The sequence below is a fragment of the Rhincodon typus genome, chromosome 4 (assembly GCF_021869965.1).
Source record: "Rhincodon typus isolate 14 chromosome 4, sRhiTyp1.1, whole genome shotgun sequence".
NCBI classification, from domain to species: domain Eukaryota; kingdom Metazoa; phylum Chordata; class Chondrichthyes; order Orectolobiformes; family Rhincodontidae; genus Rhincodon; species Rhincodon typus.
This window is the reverse complement of record NC_063335.1, coordinates 72,991,780-73,015,265: the sequence shown is the minus strand read 5'-3', so window position 1 is coordinate 73,015,265 and position 23,486 is coordinate 72,991,780. Positions and strand designations below refer to the sequence as shown.

General features: G+C 40.5%; 1 protein-coding gene across 1 annotated transcript in view; it reads left to right on the top strand.

Moving 5' to 3' along the window:
* trappc9 (trafficking protein particle complex subunit 9) overlaps nt 1-23,486 on the top strand; it is a 572,831-nt gene that overhangs the window by 101,450 nt on the left and 447,895 nt on the right. Inside the window, 1 exon segment of the mRNA XM_048596131.1 lies at nt 10,118-10,250. Within this exon segment, the coding sequence (XP_048452088.1) occupies nt 10,118-10,250 (133 nt within the window).

Sequence of the window (23,486 nt, the reverse complement as noted above, 5' to 3'; positions counted from 1 at the left end):
ATGAAGTGTTGTAGAGTCAATGAATGAAGAAATTTGCTATAAGTAATGAAGAACAGACAGAGTATGGTTAAGGCATCCAGGCTGCAGATAAGCTGCAGAGTTCCCAAGCAGAACGTAGTGTTGTTCTTTCAGCTTGCCCTGAGCTTCGCTGGAGCACTGCAGCAAGCCTGATACAGAGATGTTCGCCAGGGAATAAGGTGCTGGTAAAACAACTGTTCTGAATTACATTGTAACGGGACAACACAGCAAGAAAATTGCAGTAATCCTGAATGACTTTGGTGAAGGGAGTGCACTGGAGAAATCACTGGCTGTGAGCCATGCAGGACAATTTTACGAGGAATAGTTGGAGTCATGCAATGGAGGTGTTCGTTGTTCAGTGAAGGATAATGGTTTGAAAGCTATTAAAAACCTCATGCAGAAGCAGAAAAAGGGCAAGTTTGACGACGTTCTTCTGGAACCTATAGGATTGGCTGATCCAGGCGTCTTCTCCCAGGCCCAGCCTCGAGATGGCTTCTAATGGCCTGGAATGATGATATAGGCCTGACGAAGCAGTCTCCGGACATGGAGGTCGTCTTGGGAGGCTCCTGAGTATTCTAGCAGCCTGGCATGAGAGTCTAGTCCAGGTGAGGCAGTCTCGTCCTGGCTTTGGAGGTAACTTTGGGTTTTCCAGTGGCCCAGCGTGGAGGTCACATTTCAGCCTGGTCCTGTGTGGTAGATTTGGCCAAGTTTTCCAGTGTACCCAAGTCAGGAGTTGTTAATTGAACTGCGATGAACCTTTACTTTTTTCTACTTATTTATGACTTCTGTCATTAATTTAGGTGTTGTGGTGTGGCAACTTATAAAATCATTCACTTTTTTTTTGGAAAAATAGGCAATAATTTGCTATACTTCTATTCTTACGAGGAAATTGACTTACAAATCACATTAGGCTAAAGCAGTGCCAGCTGTATCCAAAAGGCCCAAATGGAAATTATGTGGAAATAGCAGGAGTGTCCGAAAACCCAAACATCACTCACTTCAGCGAACACTATTTGCTGCAGGAGTGACAGGGTTTAAAAAAATGTAGTATTGGACGATTTAATCGCCTCAGGACCCACAACACCGGAATGGCACAAAGTCGCTCTTGATCCCAAGGTACTGCTGAAGAAGAAAAATGAAGACAGCATTTCATGCTCAACTTGGGAATTTCTAAATCTTCTGAAGTCTCCCATTCCACATTGTGGTGGTGCCACACAACATGACAATGGGATGTTAACTCCACAAGGACTGTGTGATGGTCACTCCTTGCCATTTTCTGTCATGAGCTGACACAACTGATTGATATATTGGTGAGGATTAGATCAATTTGATTTTCCCCTCTTGGTATCCTCACCACATTGTCAAGGACCTAGTATAACAGTGATGTCCTTTAGGATTTGATCACTGGTGTAGGGGAGTGGTCCAGTTGGTGTAATCAACAGGAGATTTCCTTTCCCAAGGTATACATGATGCCATGAATTCTCATGGAATCAGGAGCTGATACTCACTCGTGTCTGTACATCACTGAACTACCATGTTCCTGCTGGGGGCAATACACCCAGGGGTGACGGTAACTATGATATTGTAAGGCATGATTCTGTGAGTATGGCTGTACCGAGCTGATCTGTGGTCCAGCTCTCCCTATTTTAACAGAAGCCCTCAGATGCTAAGGAGGAATTTTTAGAGTGAACGGGACTGTTTGCTATTGTCATTTCCTGTGCCCAGATCAATGCTGTGTGGTCTGTCCAATTTAATTCCTTTTTTTCGAACTTTACAATAGCTTGGAAAGACTGAATGGTTTGCTAAGCCATTACAGTTGACTCTCAAATGCCAGCTGAATTGCTGCGAGTCTTGAGTCATATGTAGACCAGACCAGGTAAGGATGGCAGATTATCCTTCCCTAATGGGCATGACAACAGGAGACAATGTCACTTAGTTAGTTATTTGAAGTTGTAGAGTTCATTAAATTCAAATTCCACCATCTGCTGGTGTGACTTTGGAAACTGTGTCGACAGATTATGAGCCAAAAACTCTGGATGACTAACCAGAGACATTACAACTTGACTATAATGGGACCTTCTCAGAATGTAGAGAATTGTATGACATGTAAAACTGTCTCATTTGGCATTTCTTTTAAGACCATAGGCTGTAGTTCATCGAGACTCGGGGACATGAAAACCTGCAGTTTCAACAAAATTTTCAATACCACTTCCTGGAGATTATGATTTTTCTTGAATTCTTGTATACGTGTATAAATATATATCCTCTATCTCACTCGGGAGTGCTGGGCCAGAGTCTTCCCGGAGAGTACTTTTTCCATTGCTTACTGTGCTAAGCTATCCCACAGTGCCTTCCGAAATATGCCTTTCAGGGAGGACTGGATAGGTTATTAACAATGCTTTTTCCATCCTACAATATACTTAATATTGAAATACCCTGTGAAACTTTGAGCTCTTAGTTTAAATCTTTGTTTGAAACTTCACTCTTTTAATGTCATTCATCTCCCATTAGCTTCCTGAGCTCTCACATGTAACTCCTGGACTTGATCAAGCACTGTTACCTCACTTCCTCGTTACTGTATGTGCAACAGTCTCCTTGATGAACTTCACCTCCCAGAAACATTCCAAGCTCTGGCATCATCCTAACTCCTGAAAGTTTCATTATTTCTATCAATTTAACTGTCATTGCATTCTGTCTAAAGGAGTTATTAAGGTCTGTTAATCAGCTGTTCTTATTCCTTAACAGAATCTTGGTGTAAATTACATTACTGAAATATTACTGCTTAGAAGTGTAGTGGAAATGAACTTGCATACATCAGGTATCTTAATTGGGCAATGTTTAATGAAAAGACAAGCGTAGGTGAGCACAGTGGTCATCTATTCCTCTATTTATTCAATTAAACAACAATGATGGCAACCTATTTATATAATACCTTTAATGTTATGAAACATCCTGAGGCTCTTTACAGATCACCTCAAAAATATGACCCTGTAACTCGTGGAGATGTTAGGTTAGATGACCAAAAGCTTGGTAAAAATGGTATGTTTCAAGAGGTGTTTTAAGGGTAGAGGTAGAGGACATTTGAGAGTTTTTGCTGAGGCAAATGCAAGCATGGCCACCTTTAATAATTGGGAATGCAGAAGAGGACAGAACTAAAGGAGCACAGATCATCTGGCACTTTGGTTCACATTAAACAACATTCAATAAGAACAATGATCCAAGAGCATTTTTTTCTAAATTTCTTATGTAGTTTCCATTGAAGCAAACTTCAGTATTCATCTGTTCGTTCATGATGATTACGTACATATAAAAAGTATATGTACATTTCTAACACCAGCAACTTAGAATGTGAAGGGTAGCAAAAGTGACTTTTATAATTTTTGTAAAACCCTAAATTTATGAGGATTGACAATTTAAGATAAATAGCTGTACTCTAAATCAATCCAATTTGTTTGGTAGAGCAATAAGAAAACATTTCATAATGAAATTTATCAAGCGATATATCGTTGAACTAAAGTATCTTTCATAGTCAAACTGCTATCTCATTTTACTGTAGTATAACCATAGTAAATGGTGACGTTCTGTTAACTTTGAATACACGTTGAGCTATCAACAGTTGTGTAAGGGTGACTTAAATGCATCCCTCTTGTCAATCCAGGCTTACGTACCACTGAAGTGTTTAAATGGGGATTGTGTTATATATTTACATACTTTTAAAAATTCCTCCATAAGCCAAGATTTTGTTTTACTTTGTAGCTGCTTGCTAATGAAAGATTGAAGTAATTAACTGGTATTTGAAGTTAGTATGCTAATTTTATTTGTCATTCTGAAAGCTTGAGGTTTCAGACTGCTTTTTAGTCACAGTATGTTATTCTGGGGAAATAACCTCTGAAGGAAGAAGTTTCTCATTACAAATTGTACCGGCGTTTATATTTAACAATTGAATTACCTTTCTGAGACGTGGCATTACTTCACACTTGAATTGTCAATGTAACTTGCATTGTAAATATCGATTTTTAGTTGTTGCATAGCATGGGTAATTGAGAATGAAATTGTGAATAGTGTTAAAACTCTTAAATAAGACATAATTGGAAGCTGTTCAGACTTGTATTACGTTTGTTTACATCAACCGATGCTTCAGCTTTTCTTTGCTGTTCTACATATTCTCAACTATCACAAGGCAAAGAAATTGCCTTTTACCATGTTAACAGAAAAAATCTGACTACTCAATTGAATTTATTTATATTGTACATGCTAATGCCTTATAGATCTACATAAATGTACATGTAACATTTGGGGAGGTATTTTATTTTTTGTTAAAATTTCCAGATCAATGAAGGCCACATGGATTGACAACCTGGTACTGCCAGTTTACCAGATGTATGTTGTAGACCAGGAAGCAAATTATATTGCTTCAGTCTTTCAAGTCCAGACTGTGGCACAATTAGATTTTTTTGTGATTTTTGTGCAAGCTGTTATGTTTTTGGTGGTTTCCCAGTCATCTGTTCATGCTGCCACAGAAGTTAACCACCTTCTATTTGATTATTGGAAATCATACTGATGTACCATCTAGTTCAAGTTGAAGAAATCTTAAAATTGTAAATCTGTAAAAGACCTATAAATTAGACTGCTTCCATTGGTATTGGGATCTTTTCTGACCTCTGCATCTGCTTGAAATTCTTGGACTGTTGCTAGAATTCTTAAACTGAGATCATAGAAACATGGAATAGTTACAGCAAAGGAAGAGGTAATTCATCCGCAAGAGCAATTCATCTAGTCTCATTTATATGTTCCAAAAGCATACTTAGATAATGTAGCTTGAATTAATTTAGTTATGCATGCCTAATTGAGAAAATTAATAATTAGAAAATTATATTTGACGATTACATCATTGACTGGGGGTGACATCCCAAGTCAGCATGATTGAGCTATGAGTTGTTGAGCATGAGAAGCCAGAGAGAACTGAATTGAGATCTACTTCCAGAAATACTGGAGAAACTTAGCCGGCCTGACAACATTTGTGGAGAGACAGAGTTCATGTTTTGAGTCTGGTATGACTTTCAAAAAACTCTTCCAAATATCAAACTGTACTCAACGTTGATTCTGTCTATCTCTCCACAGATGTTGCCAGACCTGTTGAGTTTCTCCAACACTTCGTTTTTAATTTTAGATTTCAAACATCAACAGTATTTTGGTTTTGTTCCAGGATGAGAAAGCTAGATTAGGATTTTGTTTCATTGTGTGACTTCATGTGAGTTTTAAATGGCAAGCAGCCCATTGTCAGCCGAAATGCTGATGGAGCAATCCTGAGACGACACCTTTACGTAATTCGTCTATCAGTCAGCCTTTGTAATTTAAAAGTTGGTATAGATCACTAAATTTCCCCAAAATTCTTGAGCATCCTGTCAGATAGCATTTAATATGAGAGAGGTAGTACTTTGTGCAAGTTCATTCAGCAGGTGCTATGAGGGAGAGTAGAGGTGCTAACTTTGTTTTAGTCCAAGCCTCGAATGGAGTGTGGTCCCTTTTTAAAAAGTCGATTGATAGAATGCGACTTTCCCTATAGAGATGTGTGGAATAATCATGGAATTACATGGTGGTTGTAAATGTGAATTATTTGTGAAGAGTAGGCCCAAGTACAATCCCTGCACATTGCTTGTGGCCTCAGTGCTCAATGAAAGAGATTTTGGGGGTTCTGCATGTAGTTGGACCTTCCTTTTAGGTGCCTGTAGGCACCACTCCCTCTCCTGAGAGGAAGAGGCAGGAGAAGGTTAAGATCCCTCATTCCTTTCCTGCCTTGCCATCAATGCTGACCACTTAATGTTGAGTGGTGATTTCAGGTCTATGCACATATTCAGCGCACACTGATTATGCTGGATATGAGTCTTCATGATGATTGCCACCCTGGTGGTTACCTCCATGGAGGTAGCTAGATGCGTATATGCCAGAGTCAACACAACACTGATAACATTGGTGGACTCGTCCATCCTTTGATTTAACTTGCAATTGCATCTGACAGACTCATCTGCTGTTCCTGGGCCAACTGGTGCATTTTGAAGTTAACAACAGTGAAGGGATTTCTTCCTTGAACAGTGAGGGAGACATGTCAGCGATGTGCTTACCAGATTGTACACCCAACCCTAATCCAGATGGGGAATTCCCCGAGTTGAAAGTTTGAGTTGGTGATGCGTTTTTAGTTGCTTTCGCTTCCACAGAGAAGGTGCAGGGTGAGGGTTTTCTAGGGCTGGCCTTTTTTTTTTTTTTGTTTGCTGTGGTTCTCTGAGTACCCCTAGTGTTTACCTAAAAGAAAAGAGGGCATGAGTTGTGTAAAAGTGATAAAATCTTGTGCAGCTTAAGAATGAATTAGGACTGGTGCTAATTAAGGAACAGCACAGGACAACGAAGCTTAGTGGATAGATTGCTCATGGAGGTCTCTTAGTCCTTATGTAAGCAACCACACTATTGAGTAGCCATCCCAAACACTCTTTATTTCTTATGGGGTGAAGAGGCTCATGTCTCTGCCATTGGTTATTAGACATGCTTTCCTGCAAGGAAACCAGGGGAGGGATTGAATATGATGGGAGTGGATGGGAGAGGCATTTGTAGTAATTCTGGGGTTGCAGAAATGATGAGATATTCATGTTGAATGACTAAGTAATGCAGAGATCAGGAATGGTGAATGATTTGGCAAATTGAAGTGGGTGGGAGCTGGTGTTTGGACAGGGTGCAAGCAACAGTGAGATTGTAGCTCAACAAGGCTCATGGGATGACCAGAGTTCACATGAATGGTGACCCTTTGAATGTGAGTTAACAGAGAGGCGCTTCAGCTTGCAGAGTGGAAAAGGTCATAAACTTACTTTATGCACTGCTGGGCATTGCAATTAATCCTGGATACCACCCTGACCTGGGTTGGTATCTCGATCCAGACTGGCTGTGACTAGTAGTATCGCCTCCTTCGGTGAACTGCAGGATAAAGAACTATCCTCCTTTCTGCCACCCTGACCAATATCACCTCCAAGTCCCTGTCGGTGAAACTGTGCGTCAGCTTTCTCAGTAATAACAGTACAGAGCTACAATATAAAGCACAGTTGCTAGCTTGCATAACCTGAAGTTCTGCAGAGCTGTTATTTAAATGTGGTGTCAGCAGCATGGGTATTGCAAAAGTCCTGTCACTGGCAGCTACTCCCAACTCTCCTGCTGCACGAATCCATCAGACAGAAAGCCGAGATGACAATTAAGTGATCGATGGGCTAAGAGCAGAAAATTGCTTCAGAAAATTGATATGAGCCAGGGTTCACTGGCCACTATGCATCTCACCTGCAAAAAGTGGCAATTTTCAGCCCTGTAATCTTGGATGCGTTGTGCAAATTTTAAAGATCTGCATAATCCAGGATCAATTGCAATGCCCATAGAAAACATAAGAGCAGGAATTGCCGCTCAGCCCGACAAACCTGCTGTACCATTCAAAATGACCATGGCTGATTATTCAGCTCAGTACCCTGTTTCCACTTTCTTCCTATACCCTTAGCACCTTATTGAAAACATTCAACTCTTTCTGTGCTTGAGGGTTCCACTGGCGCACTAGTATATGGGTGAAGAAACTTCTCATCTATGTCCTAAATGTTCTATCTTGTATGATTAGACTTTGATCCCTGGTTCTGAGCTCCTTCGTATTCAGGAAACTCCTTCCTGCATTTACCTTGTCTAATCATGTTAGAATTTTATCAGTTTCTATGAGGTCCTCATTGTTCTTGTAAACTCCAGTGAATATATTCCTAGGTGATCCAGCCTGTCTTCATTCCTGCCATCCCAGGTATTGGTCCAATAAACCTTTGCTATAATCCTCCTGTAGTCACAATACCCTCAGATAAGGAGGCCAAAGCTGCAAGCCATACTCCAGGTATGATCTCACCATGATCTCAGTTCTGAGGAAGGATCACCGGACCCGAAACATTAACTCTGTTTTCTCCTCCACAGATGCTGCCAGACCTGCTGAGCTTTTCCAGCAACTTTGTTTTTGTTCATGATCTCCCCATGGCCCTGTACAACTGCAGCAAAATATCCCTCTCCTGTACTTGAGTGCTTTCTCTATAAAGACCAACATTTTGGTTTACCTGTTCACTGCCTGCTGCATGTATGATCTAATTTGATATATGTTTGTCAGGAGTGTTTAATTATCCTAGGTGTCATTCTCTAAGTAAGGATATTTTGGTCTTATTTTTATTAGGTCACTGTAATAGACAATACTGAAACACATTGAAATATAGGATATTTAGAAGATTCAGAAATACAATGTTTTGTTGTTTTGAAGATTACATCACTAAATTTGTACTTCTGGTGAAAATTTATTTTCTGAAATATTTTAATGAACTCTATTAAAATTACTTTTTCTTTAATCTAAATATTATGTTCCCAGCTGATGGTAATGATAGGCATGTCAATTTCCAGAATTAAACCTGGTCTAATGAATTGTGTTTAATTTTCACGGTTTGTTGTGACAGTCCCTGAGGTATAGTCACAAAGTGCAGATATTTTTTTTAAAAATAGAAATTTTTAAAAAAATTGTGTGTTTAATACAACATGGAGAAAAAAACAAGAATGTCTATCTAACCCAGTTAGAAAGTTCTTAACTTAAACACCAAAACGAAGTTTCAACCTGTTTCCCAATACTATCTTTTTGCAGATACTTAATCCCAAAGTAATACAACTTTGACTTCAACTCTTGAATTTTAACATGACTGTCTCTTGATTTGTTTGATTTATTGTAGTCACACGTACCTAGGTACAGTGAAAATCTTTGTTTTGCAAGCAGTACAGGTAGATCATAGCAAACCACGACATAGAGATCAAAGGGTGCTTAGATAGAGGGAGGCATACAAGTTACACTGCATAGGAGATGCGCAAAGCAAGATCAACATTAAGAAGAAATAGCAAGAACTGCAGATCCTGGAGTCAGAGGCAACACGGTGTGGAGCCGGAGGAACACAGCAGCCAGGCAGCATCCAGAGGAGCAGAAAAGTTGATGTTTCGGGTTCCTCTGATGCTGCCTGGCCTGCTGTGTTCCTCCAGCTCCACGTTGGATTGTCTCAACACCTAACAAGATCAACATTACTTGAAGTTAGAGTCAATTCATCAGCCTATAATGGCAGGGAAGAAGCTGTTCTTGAACCTGTTGGTGCATGTTTTCAAGCTTCTGTATCTTCTGCCTGATGGAAGAGGTTGGAGGAGAGCAATTTCTTTCTCAGCTGAGATAATTTTGCACTTTCTTTCCAAGGCTGCTGGTGTGAATCTTTCACAATTCTGGAAGTCCTGAAAATTTTCACTTATAACAAGTTGAACATTTCTATACAAGGTCTCCTGGCTTGGAAACTCCCCAATCTAATAGCAGTTTGGCTGGTGTGATCAGTTTGCTTGAACTAAAATTTGACACTCGTAATCCAGCAGTAGACAAAGAGAAAAACAATTGAAAGAGCTTAGTAGCAGTCAGGAGACACCTTACTGCAGCTTTCAATCCTGTTGAGACTCGAACAGCAATTACTGAATTTCACAACTAAAAAACTAAAATCTAGAAATTGTGGTCTGAGAGCTGGCCACACCCATCCAGGCTTGATTCTGTTTTCCCAATTTAAAAAAAAAAGTACCCAAGGCCTCCCAGGCTGTTTACTTTATTGCGACTTCACTAGCCAGTTTAGCAGCTCTGCCTTAAAACTTCTCTTCAAAACAAAACCAGGACAAAATATACCTCTTGAAGCCACAGGATTATCTCAGAAATCATGTATTTAGGTCACTGTGTGGCATATTAATTTCTATACTGTTTTGAAAAATAACTTTCACAAAACTAACCAATCTGCCACTATTTTAAAATCCAAATTCCAAATGGTAGTTTATACTACACCTTTATGGTAAGATGCTGCCATTTTTATCAATTTGCAACTCTCTAAAAAAATTTTCACTTCAAGTTGAGTTTTATTCTTTGGAACTCAATCTACCAGATTTGAATTGCAAGAAAGTTTGTCCTGTTATGGTATTTTGCTTTAATCTGAAATATTGATGAATGTTGTGATTTTTTTTTAAACTGATTGACACTTGTGTTGTATAGGTTACCAAACTTCTGTTTTTGGTGTGTCCAGCGAGTGTGTGTTAGACAATTTGCCTGGAGTGAAAACTAATGGCTGCACTGTCGAAGTTGTTCCAGCTTTACCACGACTACAAATTACTACATCTCTGCCACGGTAGGACATTTGGAAATTAATTACATCTTGAGCCATGTTGGTTGCTTTGTGTGTGTTGATTTCCCCATTGTGTCCTTGCTCAGCGCAGTTAGAATAGGGAAAGGTTTTATTTATATCCTGATGTTTGCCATTCTAACATGGGATATAATTTGTAACACACTTTTCACAAATTGAAATGAGTACGATCAATGCATAAACTCAGGTTTCTGACTATAAGCTGTATAACCAAAAATATATAATGGCTTTGTCACCATTTAACCATGAAACTTAAGCTGTGGTTGATTGGCATAGATGTGGGGCTATTTATAAAAATTGCAATGCCAAGCCTCATTTCCAACTGCATTTCAAAGTGACTCCGTATTCTGAAATATTTAGCTTTGTTTTCCTGCACAGCAGTTGTTGTATTATGTTTCACCTGTAGAATCCAAGAATAATAGCAGCAAGGCAGTACTCAATGAATGGCTGGACACAAGGATACTCGGAGGAACAAGAGGGAAGTCAGTGTTCCTGTCCGTAGACCCCTGAAGGCTGCAGGACTGGTTAATAAGGTGGTTAAGAAGGCATATGGGACACTTCGCTTTATCAATTTAAGCGCAGGGAGTTCACGTTGTCGCTGTGCAACGTTTGGTTCGGCCACAGCTGGAGTACTGAGTGCAGTTCTAGTCATCACAGTATGAAGGATGTAATTACAATGGAAGGGTTGCAGAGGAGATTCATGATGTTGTCTGGATTGGAGCATTTTAGCTATGAAGAGAGGCTGACTAGGTTGCTTTCTTCAGAGTAGGGAAGGCTGAGTGGAGACGTGAGGTGTATGAGATTGAGGGGCATGGACAGGATGGGTTGAAAGCAGCTGTTCCCATTTGTTGAAGGATCAATAACAAGGGGCACATAATTTTAAGGTGAGGGCAGGAAATTTAGAGGGGATTTGAGGAAAGGTATTTTTGACCCAGAGTGTGATAACCTAGAGTGCACTGCCTGGGAGGGCTGTGGAGGTAGGCAGCGTCACATTGTTTAAGTACGTGGATATCATTGCATTCAAAGCTGTGGACCAAGTTCTGGAAAATACACTAAGTGTGGATAGGTCAGCGCAGACCCAAACAGCTGTATGATTTTGTGCTCAGTGACTTAGAAAGACGGCATTTGGTCTGTTGTGTTTGTGCTGACTTGTTGCCTAGAGTGAATAAGGTCGTTCGTCTCCCCTGCCTTTTCACTGTCCCCCTGCAAGTCTGGTCTTGGGCTCTTGTGGCACATTGGTACTGTCCCTATCTCTCTGAGTGAGAAGGCCTAGGTTCAAGTCCCACCTGCCCCAGATGTGTATCATTACATGTCTGAAATAGGTTGATTAAAGTAATTGCAATTCTTGTCTTTTTACCCAGTTGTGTTTTGAAAACCATGATTGAATCTACCTTCACCACACTTTCAAGCAGTTTCTTCCAGATTAGAATGTAAAATGCAGAAACAGAAGTTAGTCATTTGTCCCATCAAATCCCATTTTGCAATTCATTGAGATCATGGCTGATCTGATGAATCTTAACTCCTATTTTGGTTCTCGTTTCTCCCTCAAGGGGAAACAACCTCTCCGCATCCAGCCTGTGAAGCCTTCAAAGAGTCTTGTGTTTTAAATAAGGTCTCCTCTCATTCATCTAATTTCTAATCTAATTTCCAATCTAATTTCCAGCCTCTGCATCCTTTTCATTATAAGGCAATCCCTCCTTACCCAGGATTAGTGTAGTGAACCTTCTCTGTATTGTTTCCAATGCCAGTCTCTCTGCCCTTGGATAAGGGGACTAAGACTGTCTATAATATTCCAGCTATGGACTGACTATGCCTATATAGTTTTAGCAAGACTTCCCTATTTTTGTACTTTGTTCCCTTTCAAATGCAGGCCAACATTGGTATTTGCCTTTTCCTCCTACCTATTGATTGTGGATGCTAATTTTATGTGATTCATGATGTGGAGATGCTGGTGTTGGACTGGCGTAAACAAAGTCAGAAGTCATATGACACCAGGTTTTAGTCCAACAGTTTTATCTGAAATCTCTCAAGCTTTTGAAGCACAGTCCCTTCGTCAGGTGCAGTGAGAGAGCAGGGCACACAGACACAGACACAGTTTATAGACAGAGAGATCAAGGGCAGAGAGGTCAAAAGATCATACACCTTGTGTGAGTGGAGTATCAGATATTAAGTTTCTGCAGCTGACCGGGAGTATTAGATGGTAAGTCAAGTATTAACAACTGAGCAACCAACAAGAGGATGTCCCATAATCTGATTAAATGAGGCAGAGAGATAATTAGAAAACAATAAGAATAACGTTATGCTGGAGACAAACTAAATGACTTGAATTGCATGCTGAATTCAAAATTGTACAAATTAATTAAGGTAGGGAGATCATAACAATTTATCAAGGTGATGCTGTCAGAACAGGACAGTAAGGAAGATTTTACAGGTACAGAACATTGTGATGGGGTCACCTGCAGCATGACGTGAACCCAAGATCATGGTTGAGACTGTCTTCATGGGTACGGAACTTAGCTATCAGTCACTGCGTTGCGATTCTGCATTGTTGTGTACCTTGGAGGATGCTTACTCGAAGATTGGAGGCTGAATACCCTTGACAACTGAAGCGCTCCCTGATATGGGGGGCGGAATCGTACCTGTCTGGCAATTGAAGGCGGTATAGCGAAGGCTCACCAGATCGGTTCCTGGAATGAAGGAATTGATCTTTAATGAGAAATTGAGTTTCCTGGACCATGGGCGTTGCTGGCTAGGCTAGCACTTACTGACCGTCCAAAAACTGCCTTTGAACAGATGTTTGTGAGCTGCTTTCATGAATCACTGCAGTCTATATTATATGCCAGGAGGTGGACCCATTGTGTTTGAGGATTTTGATCCAGTATCTGTGAAGGAACAATGATACAGTTCCAAGTTAGACTGATGCGCCCCTTGGAGGTGTACTTGTCAGCTGTCGTGGCCCTGTATGCAAGAATTCAGTTTTGAAGTTCAACTGAACTTGTAAGAACCACTATTTTATTAACTCTGGCTAGCAACTGCTCCTTCTTTGTGATTAGGAGCATCCTAGCTCTAACTGTATTGTCGATACATCAACAGCATGTGATCAATTTCCGATTGGCTTCTTTTGAAGTGATGGTCTTCTTAATGATGTCCCTTCTTAATCTAGAATCCCTACAGTGCGGAAAGAGGCCCATTGTGTCTGTACTGACACTCCGAAGAACATCCCACCCAGAACTTGTCGCTCACATCCCTTTCATTAAACTTGCCTCTCTTATCAAGCAGTTCAGCCATGATCTTGTATAATGGTGGAACAGGTTTGAAGGGCTGACTGGCCCACCTCTGATTTGTATTTATGTATGCACACTCCTGGCATGTCACTTGTAGGTGACGTATGGGTTTTGGGGAGTTAGAAGATGAATTCTTTGTCAGAATATGGGCGGCATGGTGGCTCAGTGCATGCTACCTCACAGCGCCAGTGACCCAGGTTTGATTCCACCCTCGGGCGATTGCCTGTGTGGAGTTTGCACATTCTCCCGGTGTTTGCATGGGTTTCCTCCGGATGCTCCAGTTTCTTCCCACAGTACAAAGATGTGCAGGCTAGGTGGATTGGCCATGCTAAATTGCCCATGGTGTTCAGGGATGTGTAGATTAGTTTGGGTTATGCAGGATGGGTTTTGTTGAGATGCTCTGGGGGTCGGTGTGGACTTGTTGGGCCAAAGAGCCTGTTTCCACACTGTTGGGATTCTATAATAAGAATTCTCAATCTCTGACCTGCTGTTATAGTCACCATGTTTATATGCTTGTCTCGTTGAGTTTCTCGTCAACGTTAGCCAATTGATATTGGTGTTAGGCAAATTGAAATATGGCAATGCTAATGAATCTCAAGGGGAGATGGCTAGATTCTCTTTAGATTTGAGACGAACAACACTTAGTACCTGTGTGATGTGCCAATTATCTGCCCATGCCTGGCTGTTGTCCACTTTGTGCTGCATGTTGATGTAGATTGCTTTCATATTTGAGGAGTTGTATATGATGCTGTACATTGTGAAATAAGCATCTGTGATCTCATTTGAAATATGAAAAATTCTGAAAGGGCTTGATTGTATAGATACTGAGATTGTTTTCTCTCACTTGGGTATCTAGAACAGGGAAACACAGCCATCATTTTAGGAATGACCTGAGTAATTTCTCTATTCAAAGCATTTGAATCATTGGTATTGATACACTACTACCTGGGGTAAAGAATATAATTTATTCTAGAATGTATTCAAGACTGAGATGGAGACATGTTATTGTCCTTTTAGAGAAACAAAGCATCTGGGGAGTGGATGGGTACATGGAGTCAAATTTATTGTGATCATTTTGAATAGCAGAGTGGACTTGAGAGGTTGTGTGGTCTACCCTGCTTCTATTTGTCGTACTTTTCCTTTTTTACACTCTCAGTTCGAATTCTTTTTCACTTCCCATTCCTACATTCGGCCTGGTTCTTTATTTTATATCAATTAGACCCCTTTTAGATGCATTTTTTTTTCTGCTTCATCTTGCTCCATCTTTTTCCATCTTTTTCATCATCCAGGGGACTTTTTTGGCCCCGACAAGAATGGAGGTAATAGCATAGTGGTAACATTCACTGGAAGAATAATGTACTGAAGAAATGGGTTTGAATCACATTGGTAAATTGTGAAATATAAATTCAGTAATAATCTGGAATACAAATAATCTAGTCCAATTGGAGTTGTTGGGTCGCCAAGCTGACTGGTTTTTGTGCAAACATTTTGTCCCCCTTCTAGGTGACATCTTCAGTGTTGTCTAGACTCTGTTGAAGCACTGTTGATCTGTTCCATTCAGAATTTATATGGTCTAGTCTGTTATGGTGGGTAGTTGTGTTTCTGGTTTTGCTCCATAGTGGAATGTAGTTGGGGTCTATTTCAACATGTTTGGATATAGTACCAGTGGTTGAAAACCAGGCTTCCAAGAATTCTCGTGCTTGTCTTTATTTTGCTTGTCCTAGTACTGTTACGTTGTCCCAGTTAAACTGATGCCATTCTTTGTCGAAGTGAATAGAAATGAGTGAGAGTTGGTGATGCCATTTTGCTGTGAGTTGGTGTTCATGCATACTGGTGGCGAGTTTCCTGCCCATCTGTCCCTTATATTGCTTCTTGCAGTTGCTGCATGGCATTTTGTATATCACATTTGTCCTGCTCATTGTGGGTATGGGGTCTTTTGTCTTTGAGAGTAGCTGGCAAAGTGTGGCTGTTGGTTTGCATGCTGTCATTATTCCAAGAGATTGTTGGAGTCTTGTAGTCAGTTCCAATATGATTCAGTATAGGGTAGGGTGGTCAGTGTGTTGGGGCATACAACGTCTTCTTGGTGTTGTTTATTTACCAGGCATCAGTGGATGAAGCTGTTAGATTACCCATTGTTTGCAAAGACTTTGTATAGGTATTCCTCTTCATTTTTGCATAGCTCCAGGGTATTGCAGTGTCTTACTGCTGATTTAAACAGTAACTTGACACAGCTGTGTTTGTGGACGGTGGGGTAGTTACTGTTGTAATTCAGGATTTGGTCTGTGTGTGCAGTCTTTCTGTATATGCTGGTAAGGAATTCACCATTGTTCATTTGTTCCACCATTATGTCTAGAAACAGGAGTTGATTGTTCTCCTGTTCCCTGGTGAACTTGATCCCGGTGAATATACTTTCTTCTGACGTTGCTTGTTTAATGATCACGAAAGTATTGTCCACCTACCTGACCCACGTTTTAAGGCTTCCTCCAAGGACATTAGTGAGTCTGTTAGGTTTTCCAAACACTCCAGTAGCATTCTGTGTACACTAGTTGTGGGCTGTATGATCTACATTCAGAATGAATGGCAGACTTGAAGGGCCAAATGTTTGTGTGAACTGAACGGTCAGTTTAGCTTTGGGAAGAAACAATAATTTAGGATAAGATTTGTAGTCACGTGGACAATTGCAAGTTCATTAAGTCTAGCCTTCGGAATCTGAACTAACTTAGTGGAACTTTCTGGGGGTTCGTGAGGGTAATGCCGTTAATGTGGTGTACATAGACTTGGAAAAAGCATTTGATACATTGCCTCACAACAAACAGGAACGAATTTGGAACTCTTGCAATAAAAACATTTGCAACATGAGTGCACAGCTGTTGGATGACATGGTTTCCACAGCTGGGTGAAGTTTGGAGTTAAGTTTTCCACTGGGCAGTGTTGGGACTTTTGCTTTTCCTGATATGTATTAATGATCCTCATGTACGTTAATTTTAATTGTTGTACAAGGTGTAATTTCAAAATTTATGCATGATAAGAAACTTGGAAACATTTGTAAGTTGTAAGGAGGATAGTGCAGTACTTTGGAATGAGATTAGGGAGTTGATGAAACAGGCAGATAGATGGCAGACGAAGGTCAGTATTATGAAGTATGCATTGATACTTATTTTTGGAAGCAAAATTGGAGAGAATAAGTAAGGTGAAGGATATAATTCTCAAGGAGATGCAGGAACAGAGGGACCTGGGTGAACATGGTATTAGTGCATAAGTCTTTAAAGGTGGTAGGGCAGGTTGTTATGGACCAGACCAGACTCACCTCAATACATTTTAAGAAGGTAGCCTAGACCCTGACTTTTTCTTATTTTAGAGGTAGATATGAAGTATCGTGTTCCAGATGCAATGCGACTGATCAAACTTCTCAAAGTTTAAGCAAAACACAATTTATTTAAACACTACATTAAAATACGAACAAAAAAGCATTTTAGAATAACAACTCTACTGGAAAACTTACCTGAATAATGATGTAGTATCTAATACTAATGAGCTATTCTAATATAATAACATCCCATAAACATACTTCTTAGCAAAAAGGCAAATTCAGACACAGGTTCTCACATGCAGCTCTTCAATTCAGGAGGGAAAAACATGAAGAGAAGATTCAGAGTGTGGCAGCCAGAAGGCATTCACTGAAGCTTCCAACTCTTGAGACCCCAATAACTTATCTAGAAACTAAAACATAACTGGAAAGCCTGGCCTGGGAAAGCTGTCCACACCCAGGTGGCTTCCATTGTTCCAGCATTTTAAAAAAAAACCCAAGATCTCTCAAATTGTTTAGTTACTTACAGACTGCTCTCTCCCTCTGCCTTCAAACGAAAAGGACAAAATAACCTCTTAAAGTGACAGCATTGTCACAAGGTTGAGAAAAATGTTAATAAAGCATACAGTATGTTAGGTTTTATTAGGGGCAAAGAGCCCAAAAGCAAGGAGGTTTTGTTAAGCTTGGCTAACTGGTTTGGCCTCAGCTGGAGTTTCATAATCTGGTTCTGTAAACTGCACTTCAGGAAGGATGTGAAGGCATTGCACGGAGTGCTGAAGAAGTTTATGCAAATAGTTCCAGGATAAGGGAATTCTGCTGTGAAGATTATCTGTCGAAGTTAAGACTGCTTTTCTTGAAGACGGTTGAGAGGAGATCTGAGTGACGTATTTAAAATCGTGAGAGATTTGGGCAAAATTTGAACTTGTGAAAGGATCAGGATAGAGAGGGCACAAATTGGAAGGAATTAGTAAGAGAATCAAAACTGGTTTCTCGGGAAATGTTTCATGCAACAAGTCGTAAGGGTCTGGAATTTCACTGCCTGAGTGGGTGCTTGAGGCAGATTCGATTGAGGCATTTGAAAGGCAATTTTGGTTATTTCACAAGGAAATGTACAGGGCAGTGGGCAGAAGACAAGAAATGGTACCAGGAAAGATGGTCATTTGGAGGGATGCCCAATGCAGAGAGGCTGAATAACTTTGAGCTATTAACCACTTTCTGATTCTGAACTGCTTTGGTGGAATTTAAACTTTGTTTTCTGAATAATTATAGTCTTCCTCTAGATGACTCGTCAAATAGCATTAGAGCTACAGAACTGTCTACTCTATTCTTCTTTTGAAAAAAGAAACAAAAAGTTTAATTGAGAATCTTCAAGGAACTGGAATGTGTTTCTAGGTTATGGGTGTTTTGTAAAATGGTCATCCAGTCTGCATTTCACCTCCAATGTAGAAGAGACCACATGGTGAACTGTGAATGCAGTAGACAAGATTGAATGAAGTGTAGGTGAATTGCTGCTTCACCCGGAAGGTATATCTGGAACCTAGGATGGGGAGGAGGGAGGAAGTAAATGGGCAGGTATTGCACCCTGTGCAGTTGCAAGGGAAGATGCTGTAGAGTATAAGGAGATTTTGGGAATGGAAGAGGAATGAACCGAAGTGTCCTGGAGGGAATGATACCTGCAGAATGCTGAGAAGGGAGAGCAGGGGAATAAGTTTCTGGTTGTGGTAACCCTTTGGAGGTGATGGAAATGGCAGCTTGCAGTCCTTTGGATGCAGAAATTGGTGGCCTCGTAAGTGAGGACTCAAGGGACCCTATCCTATTGTGAAAGGGTAAGGGTAGAAGTGCAGAAGATGTGTTGAACACGTGTAAGGGCCCTGTCAGTCATGATAGTGAGGGAAAAAGATGGACATTTCTGAGGCTCTCCCCTGGGAAAGGTGGCATTGTCGGAACGGATGTGACGGAGACTGAGAAACTGGGAAAATGGGATGTAGTCTTTACAGGAAGCAGGGTATGAGGATGTATAGTTGAGGTAACTGTGGGAGTTGGTGGCTTTGTAGTATAAATCAGTGGCCAACCTATCCCCAGAAATGGAAATGGATGTCGAGGAAGGGAAGGGAGAAGTCGAATCTTCAGCATCTGCAGTCCTTTGTTTTATTTTATTTGAAGGTTATTTGAGACTTAGTTCATTTACAATTTATTATTTGTGTGAATAAAATTTGTGACAACATTGTATTAAAAATAGAGGATTTTTCTCAACAGCTCAATACATAAGACTGAGGTATGAAATTCGATTATAATTTATTAAAAATTGAACATCATAGATATTGTATCCCTGTCTAAGAAAAGTGTTGTTACGTCTTTTGTGTCAACTTGTCGAATACAATATCCAAAACCTACATTAATAATGGAAACTAACCTGTGTAAAAGTGACTTGGTAATTGTGCCTTGTCACAAATGCAGACATTGTTGCTGCTTAACTTTTTGAATCTGCCAGGTTCTCAGTTTGAAAAGCACAACAACTCCCACACTAAGCATACATCTTGGCTTCTGACATTACGTTCAAGTTTTGCTATTTAATTGTATCAAGTATCATTTAGGTATCATCTTTCTGTGCATACTATCTGTTGTAAAAAAAAAACTTCCTATTGTCACTATTTTGAATCATGGTTTGTCTCTTCTCAAATTTTCAAATGGGCATCTACTGTGTAATGTCAACACTTTTATAATTGCATAACTATTTTGAGTAACACTGTGGAATATTTAACTGTTTTCATTTATAAGCTTTGAGACATAATTCTTTCTTGATTTGAAATTTGAATTCTAAAATGTTACGTTTTGTGATAACACTAAACTTGTGCATCACTTCTCAGCACAGATTACTTATGCTTACGGACATAGCTGGGCTGCTGCTCCTGGTGTTGCCACTGGAACTGTTCAGCTCCCAGCCTATTGAATTAACTGTCAACCTTTTTGATCGGGGACTTCCAAAGTTGCCACTAAGCAATTCCACGCATTAAACTGTTTAAGCTGTTAATGGGCAGCCATCAGATGTGTGGAAGATGGCGCCCCCCCCTACCCCTCCCACCCCCAAATCAGGGACAGCAGTGCCCTGTAAAATCCAGGCCAATGTGAATTTGTAACAGGGAAACTTTGTGCCTTAGTTTTTGTCTTTTGTGAACTTGTTCTGAAATCATGAAGCCAAGGGAGAAGAAGCAAGTCAAAGTGAGTAAAATGGCAGACTAATTGCCAATGCCTGCGCTTTTTTTTTGAAAAGGTTCAGCAGTTTTGAATCTAGCTGATTATCTGATTTAGAAAAGGTGAGTGCTTTGAGAGACAGTTGACAAATATGGAACAAATTGCAAAGGACGAATGCGCAAGATGGATGAACAAATTCATTTTTATCATCTTTTTGAATAACGAGTAGAAAACAAGAAAAACACTTCTGAATTGAGGTTCTCTTGCTACATGTGTGTCAGAAGAACTTGGTGGAAGAGAATTAATAGTTAAATTGAGATATGAATCTTGGGCTAGAGGGGTTGAAATTGCAATTAAGATGGGAAGAGAGGAGAGACTTGGATGTAAATGGAAAATAGGAAGAGGAGATAGTCACAGGGTCTTAAACATATTTGAGTGAATGTTTGGGAGAGTAAAGGATTCAGGGAGATGATGGAAAATGAGCTTTTAAGAGGTATGTTTGTTCTGGAACCTCCATTCCAAACAGGTTGAATCGCCTCTTTTACCTGCTGCATAACCACCAGCTTAAAGCAGATGATGACAGGAGCAAAATGTTTTGTGAAAAAGATGGCAGATGAGAAAGAATTGGCATAGTGATCATGTCACTGGTCTAATAACCTAAAACTTCTGGCTAATGTTCTGTATTTGTGGGTTAAAACCATGTCATGAAAGATGGTGAAATCTGATTTAAATAAAAATCTGGAATTCAAAAGCTTGTCAATTGGCAACTAACTTTTGATTGTCATGAAAACCCACCTGGTTCACTTTTTTTTTTTTTAGGGAAAGGAATCTGCCACCCTCATTTAGAGATAGTAGGAACTGCCAATGCTGGAGAATCTGAGATAACAAGGTGTAGAGCTGGATGAACGGAGCAGGAAAGCTGACGTTTTGGGTCTGGGTTATCTGCCATCCTCATTTAACCTGGCCTGCATGCAAGTCCAGAGCCACAGCAATGTAGTTAACTCTAATTGCCCTCTAAGCTGGCCCAGTTATAGAGTCATACAGTAGAGAAGAGGCCATTCAGCCCATTGAGTCTGTTTAACTAATCTCATTTTCTAGCACTTGGGCCCGAGCCTTGAATGTTATGATATTTCAAGTCTCATCCACGTACTTTTTACGGTTAAAGTAGTTAAGGTTTTCCACCTTTACTGACCTCCCAGGCAATGCATTTCTGATTCCCACCACTATCTGGGTTCAAAAATTTCCCTCAAATCCTCTTGCCCTTCACTTCATAATTAAGCACCCTTGCTTTGAACCCATCCTTGACAAAGTCGAAAAAAGGAATGAAACACCTGGCATTGACCTAAGTATCATGAATAATAATGTCAAAACAGCCATTTCAACAGTGTAGAAACATTCCTAAGCAACCTCTGGAGGCTTGTGCCAAAATTAGGATGCAAGAAACAACCGTTCTCAATGAATCATATTTTACAGATAATGTCTCATCAGCAGGACAGACACACGAGAGGTGGTAGCACTGAATATACAGTTTGGAGCGAATTGCTTTGGGGGTCTTCAACATTGACGTTAGACCCCATGTAACCTTTTGGCATTAGCTCAAAATTAGATGATGAGACAAAATCCTGCTGATCACCACATACCCTTCTTTCTCAGCTGATGAACCTGTACTCCTCCATATTGAACAGCAGTTGGAGAATGCACTGAGGGCACAGATGTATCTGAGTGTGGGAGTTCCATGTCATTGACTTAGCTGAGTCCACAGATGCTTTGTGACAAGGGTTTGTGACAAGTGATGAGGGAACCAATGAGAGAGAAAGGTCTACTTGACGTTGTCCTCACCAGTCTACCTATTGCAGATGCATCCATTCATGACAGTGGGAGTGATCGCTGGTCTTTTTGGAGATGACATTCCATCTTAGCATTGAAGCGTTGTCCTTTGTCGTGTTGTGTGGCAGTACTGCCAGGTTAAATAAGACAGACTTCCATCAAACCTAGTAACTCAAACTGTGCATTTACTGGTTACTGTGGGCCATCAACAGCAGCAGAATTGTATTCAACCACAATCTGTAACCTCATCACCCAGTATATGCTCCTCCAAGATTGCATAATGCCAGAGCTTCAACCGTGGTTCAGTGATTTGTACAGGAGGCAATGCTGGGAGAAGCACCTGGCATACCTAAAAGTGAGATGTCAGTCTGGTAAAGCTATCTCGTAGGACTACACCATTCACCAGACATTAGTGAGACTGCATCTGGAGTGCTGTGTATGATACTGGTCACCCTGCTTGCAGAAGGATGTTAATGTGTTGGAAGCAGCTCAGAAAAGATTTACTAGAGCAATACCTGAAATGTCTACATTGCCTTTATGAGGAAGAGCTAGACAGACCACATCTTTATCCTCTGGAGTTGCAGAGCCAGAGGTGACTTAACTGAAACCAAGAAGATTCTGAGGAGACTTGACCGGGTTGGTGTGGAAGGGGTGTTTCCTCTTGTGGGAAAATCTTGAACTAGGGGTCATACTTTAAAGAGAGGGCGGGTCACCCATTTAAAACAGATGAAGAAACATTTTTTCTGAGAGTTGAGTGTCTTTGGAATTAGCTTACTCAAAAGGCAGTGGATGCATAATGATTAAAGATTTTAAGGCACAATTAGATTCTTGATCAGCAAGAGGATGAAAGATTATTGGGGACGTGCAGGAATATAGAATTGAGGTTAAAATCAGGTCAGCTATGATCTTATTGAATGGCAGAATAGAATTTAATGGCCAGGTGGCCCATACTTGTTCCTTATCTATGTGTTCATATGTATTTACATGCCAAAAAGCATATGAAATGAACAGAGCTAATTGATTCCGCTAACAACAGATCCTGGTCCTGCCACATCTAGTCATGAATGGTAATGGCCAAGTAAACAACAAACAACTGGTTGAGGCTCCACAAATATCCCCATTCTTAATGATGGGAGAGTGCAGCATGTCAGTGCAAAAGAGGAGGCTGAATAATTTGCAACCATCTTCAGCCAGATGTGTGGAGGAGGCAATCCAGTTCGGCTTCCTACTGAGATTGCCACCTCAGATGCCAGTTTTCCACAAATATCATTCCACAGGATATCAAGAAATGCCTGAAGACACTGAGTACTGTGAAGGCCATGGGCTTTGACATCATCCAGTAGTAGCATTGAAGATGTGTTCTAGAACTAGCCATGCCCCTATTAATGCTAGTTCAGTGCAGCTGCAGCACTGGTATCTATCTGATAATTGTAGAAAATTGCCCAGTTGTGTCCTGTGCAAAGAAGTGGGCCAAATCCAACTAGGCAGTTAGTGCCCCATCAGTCTACTCTTGATCCTCGGTAAAGTGAAGGAAAGTATTATCAACAGTGCTATCAAGCAGCTCTTGCTTAGTAATAACCTGCTCAGTTTGGATTTTACCAGGGCCACTCG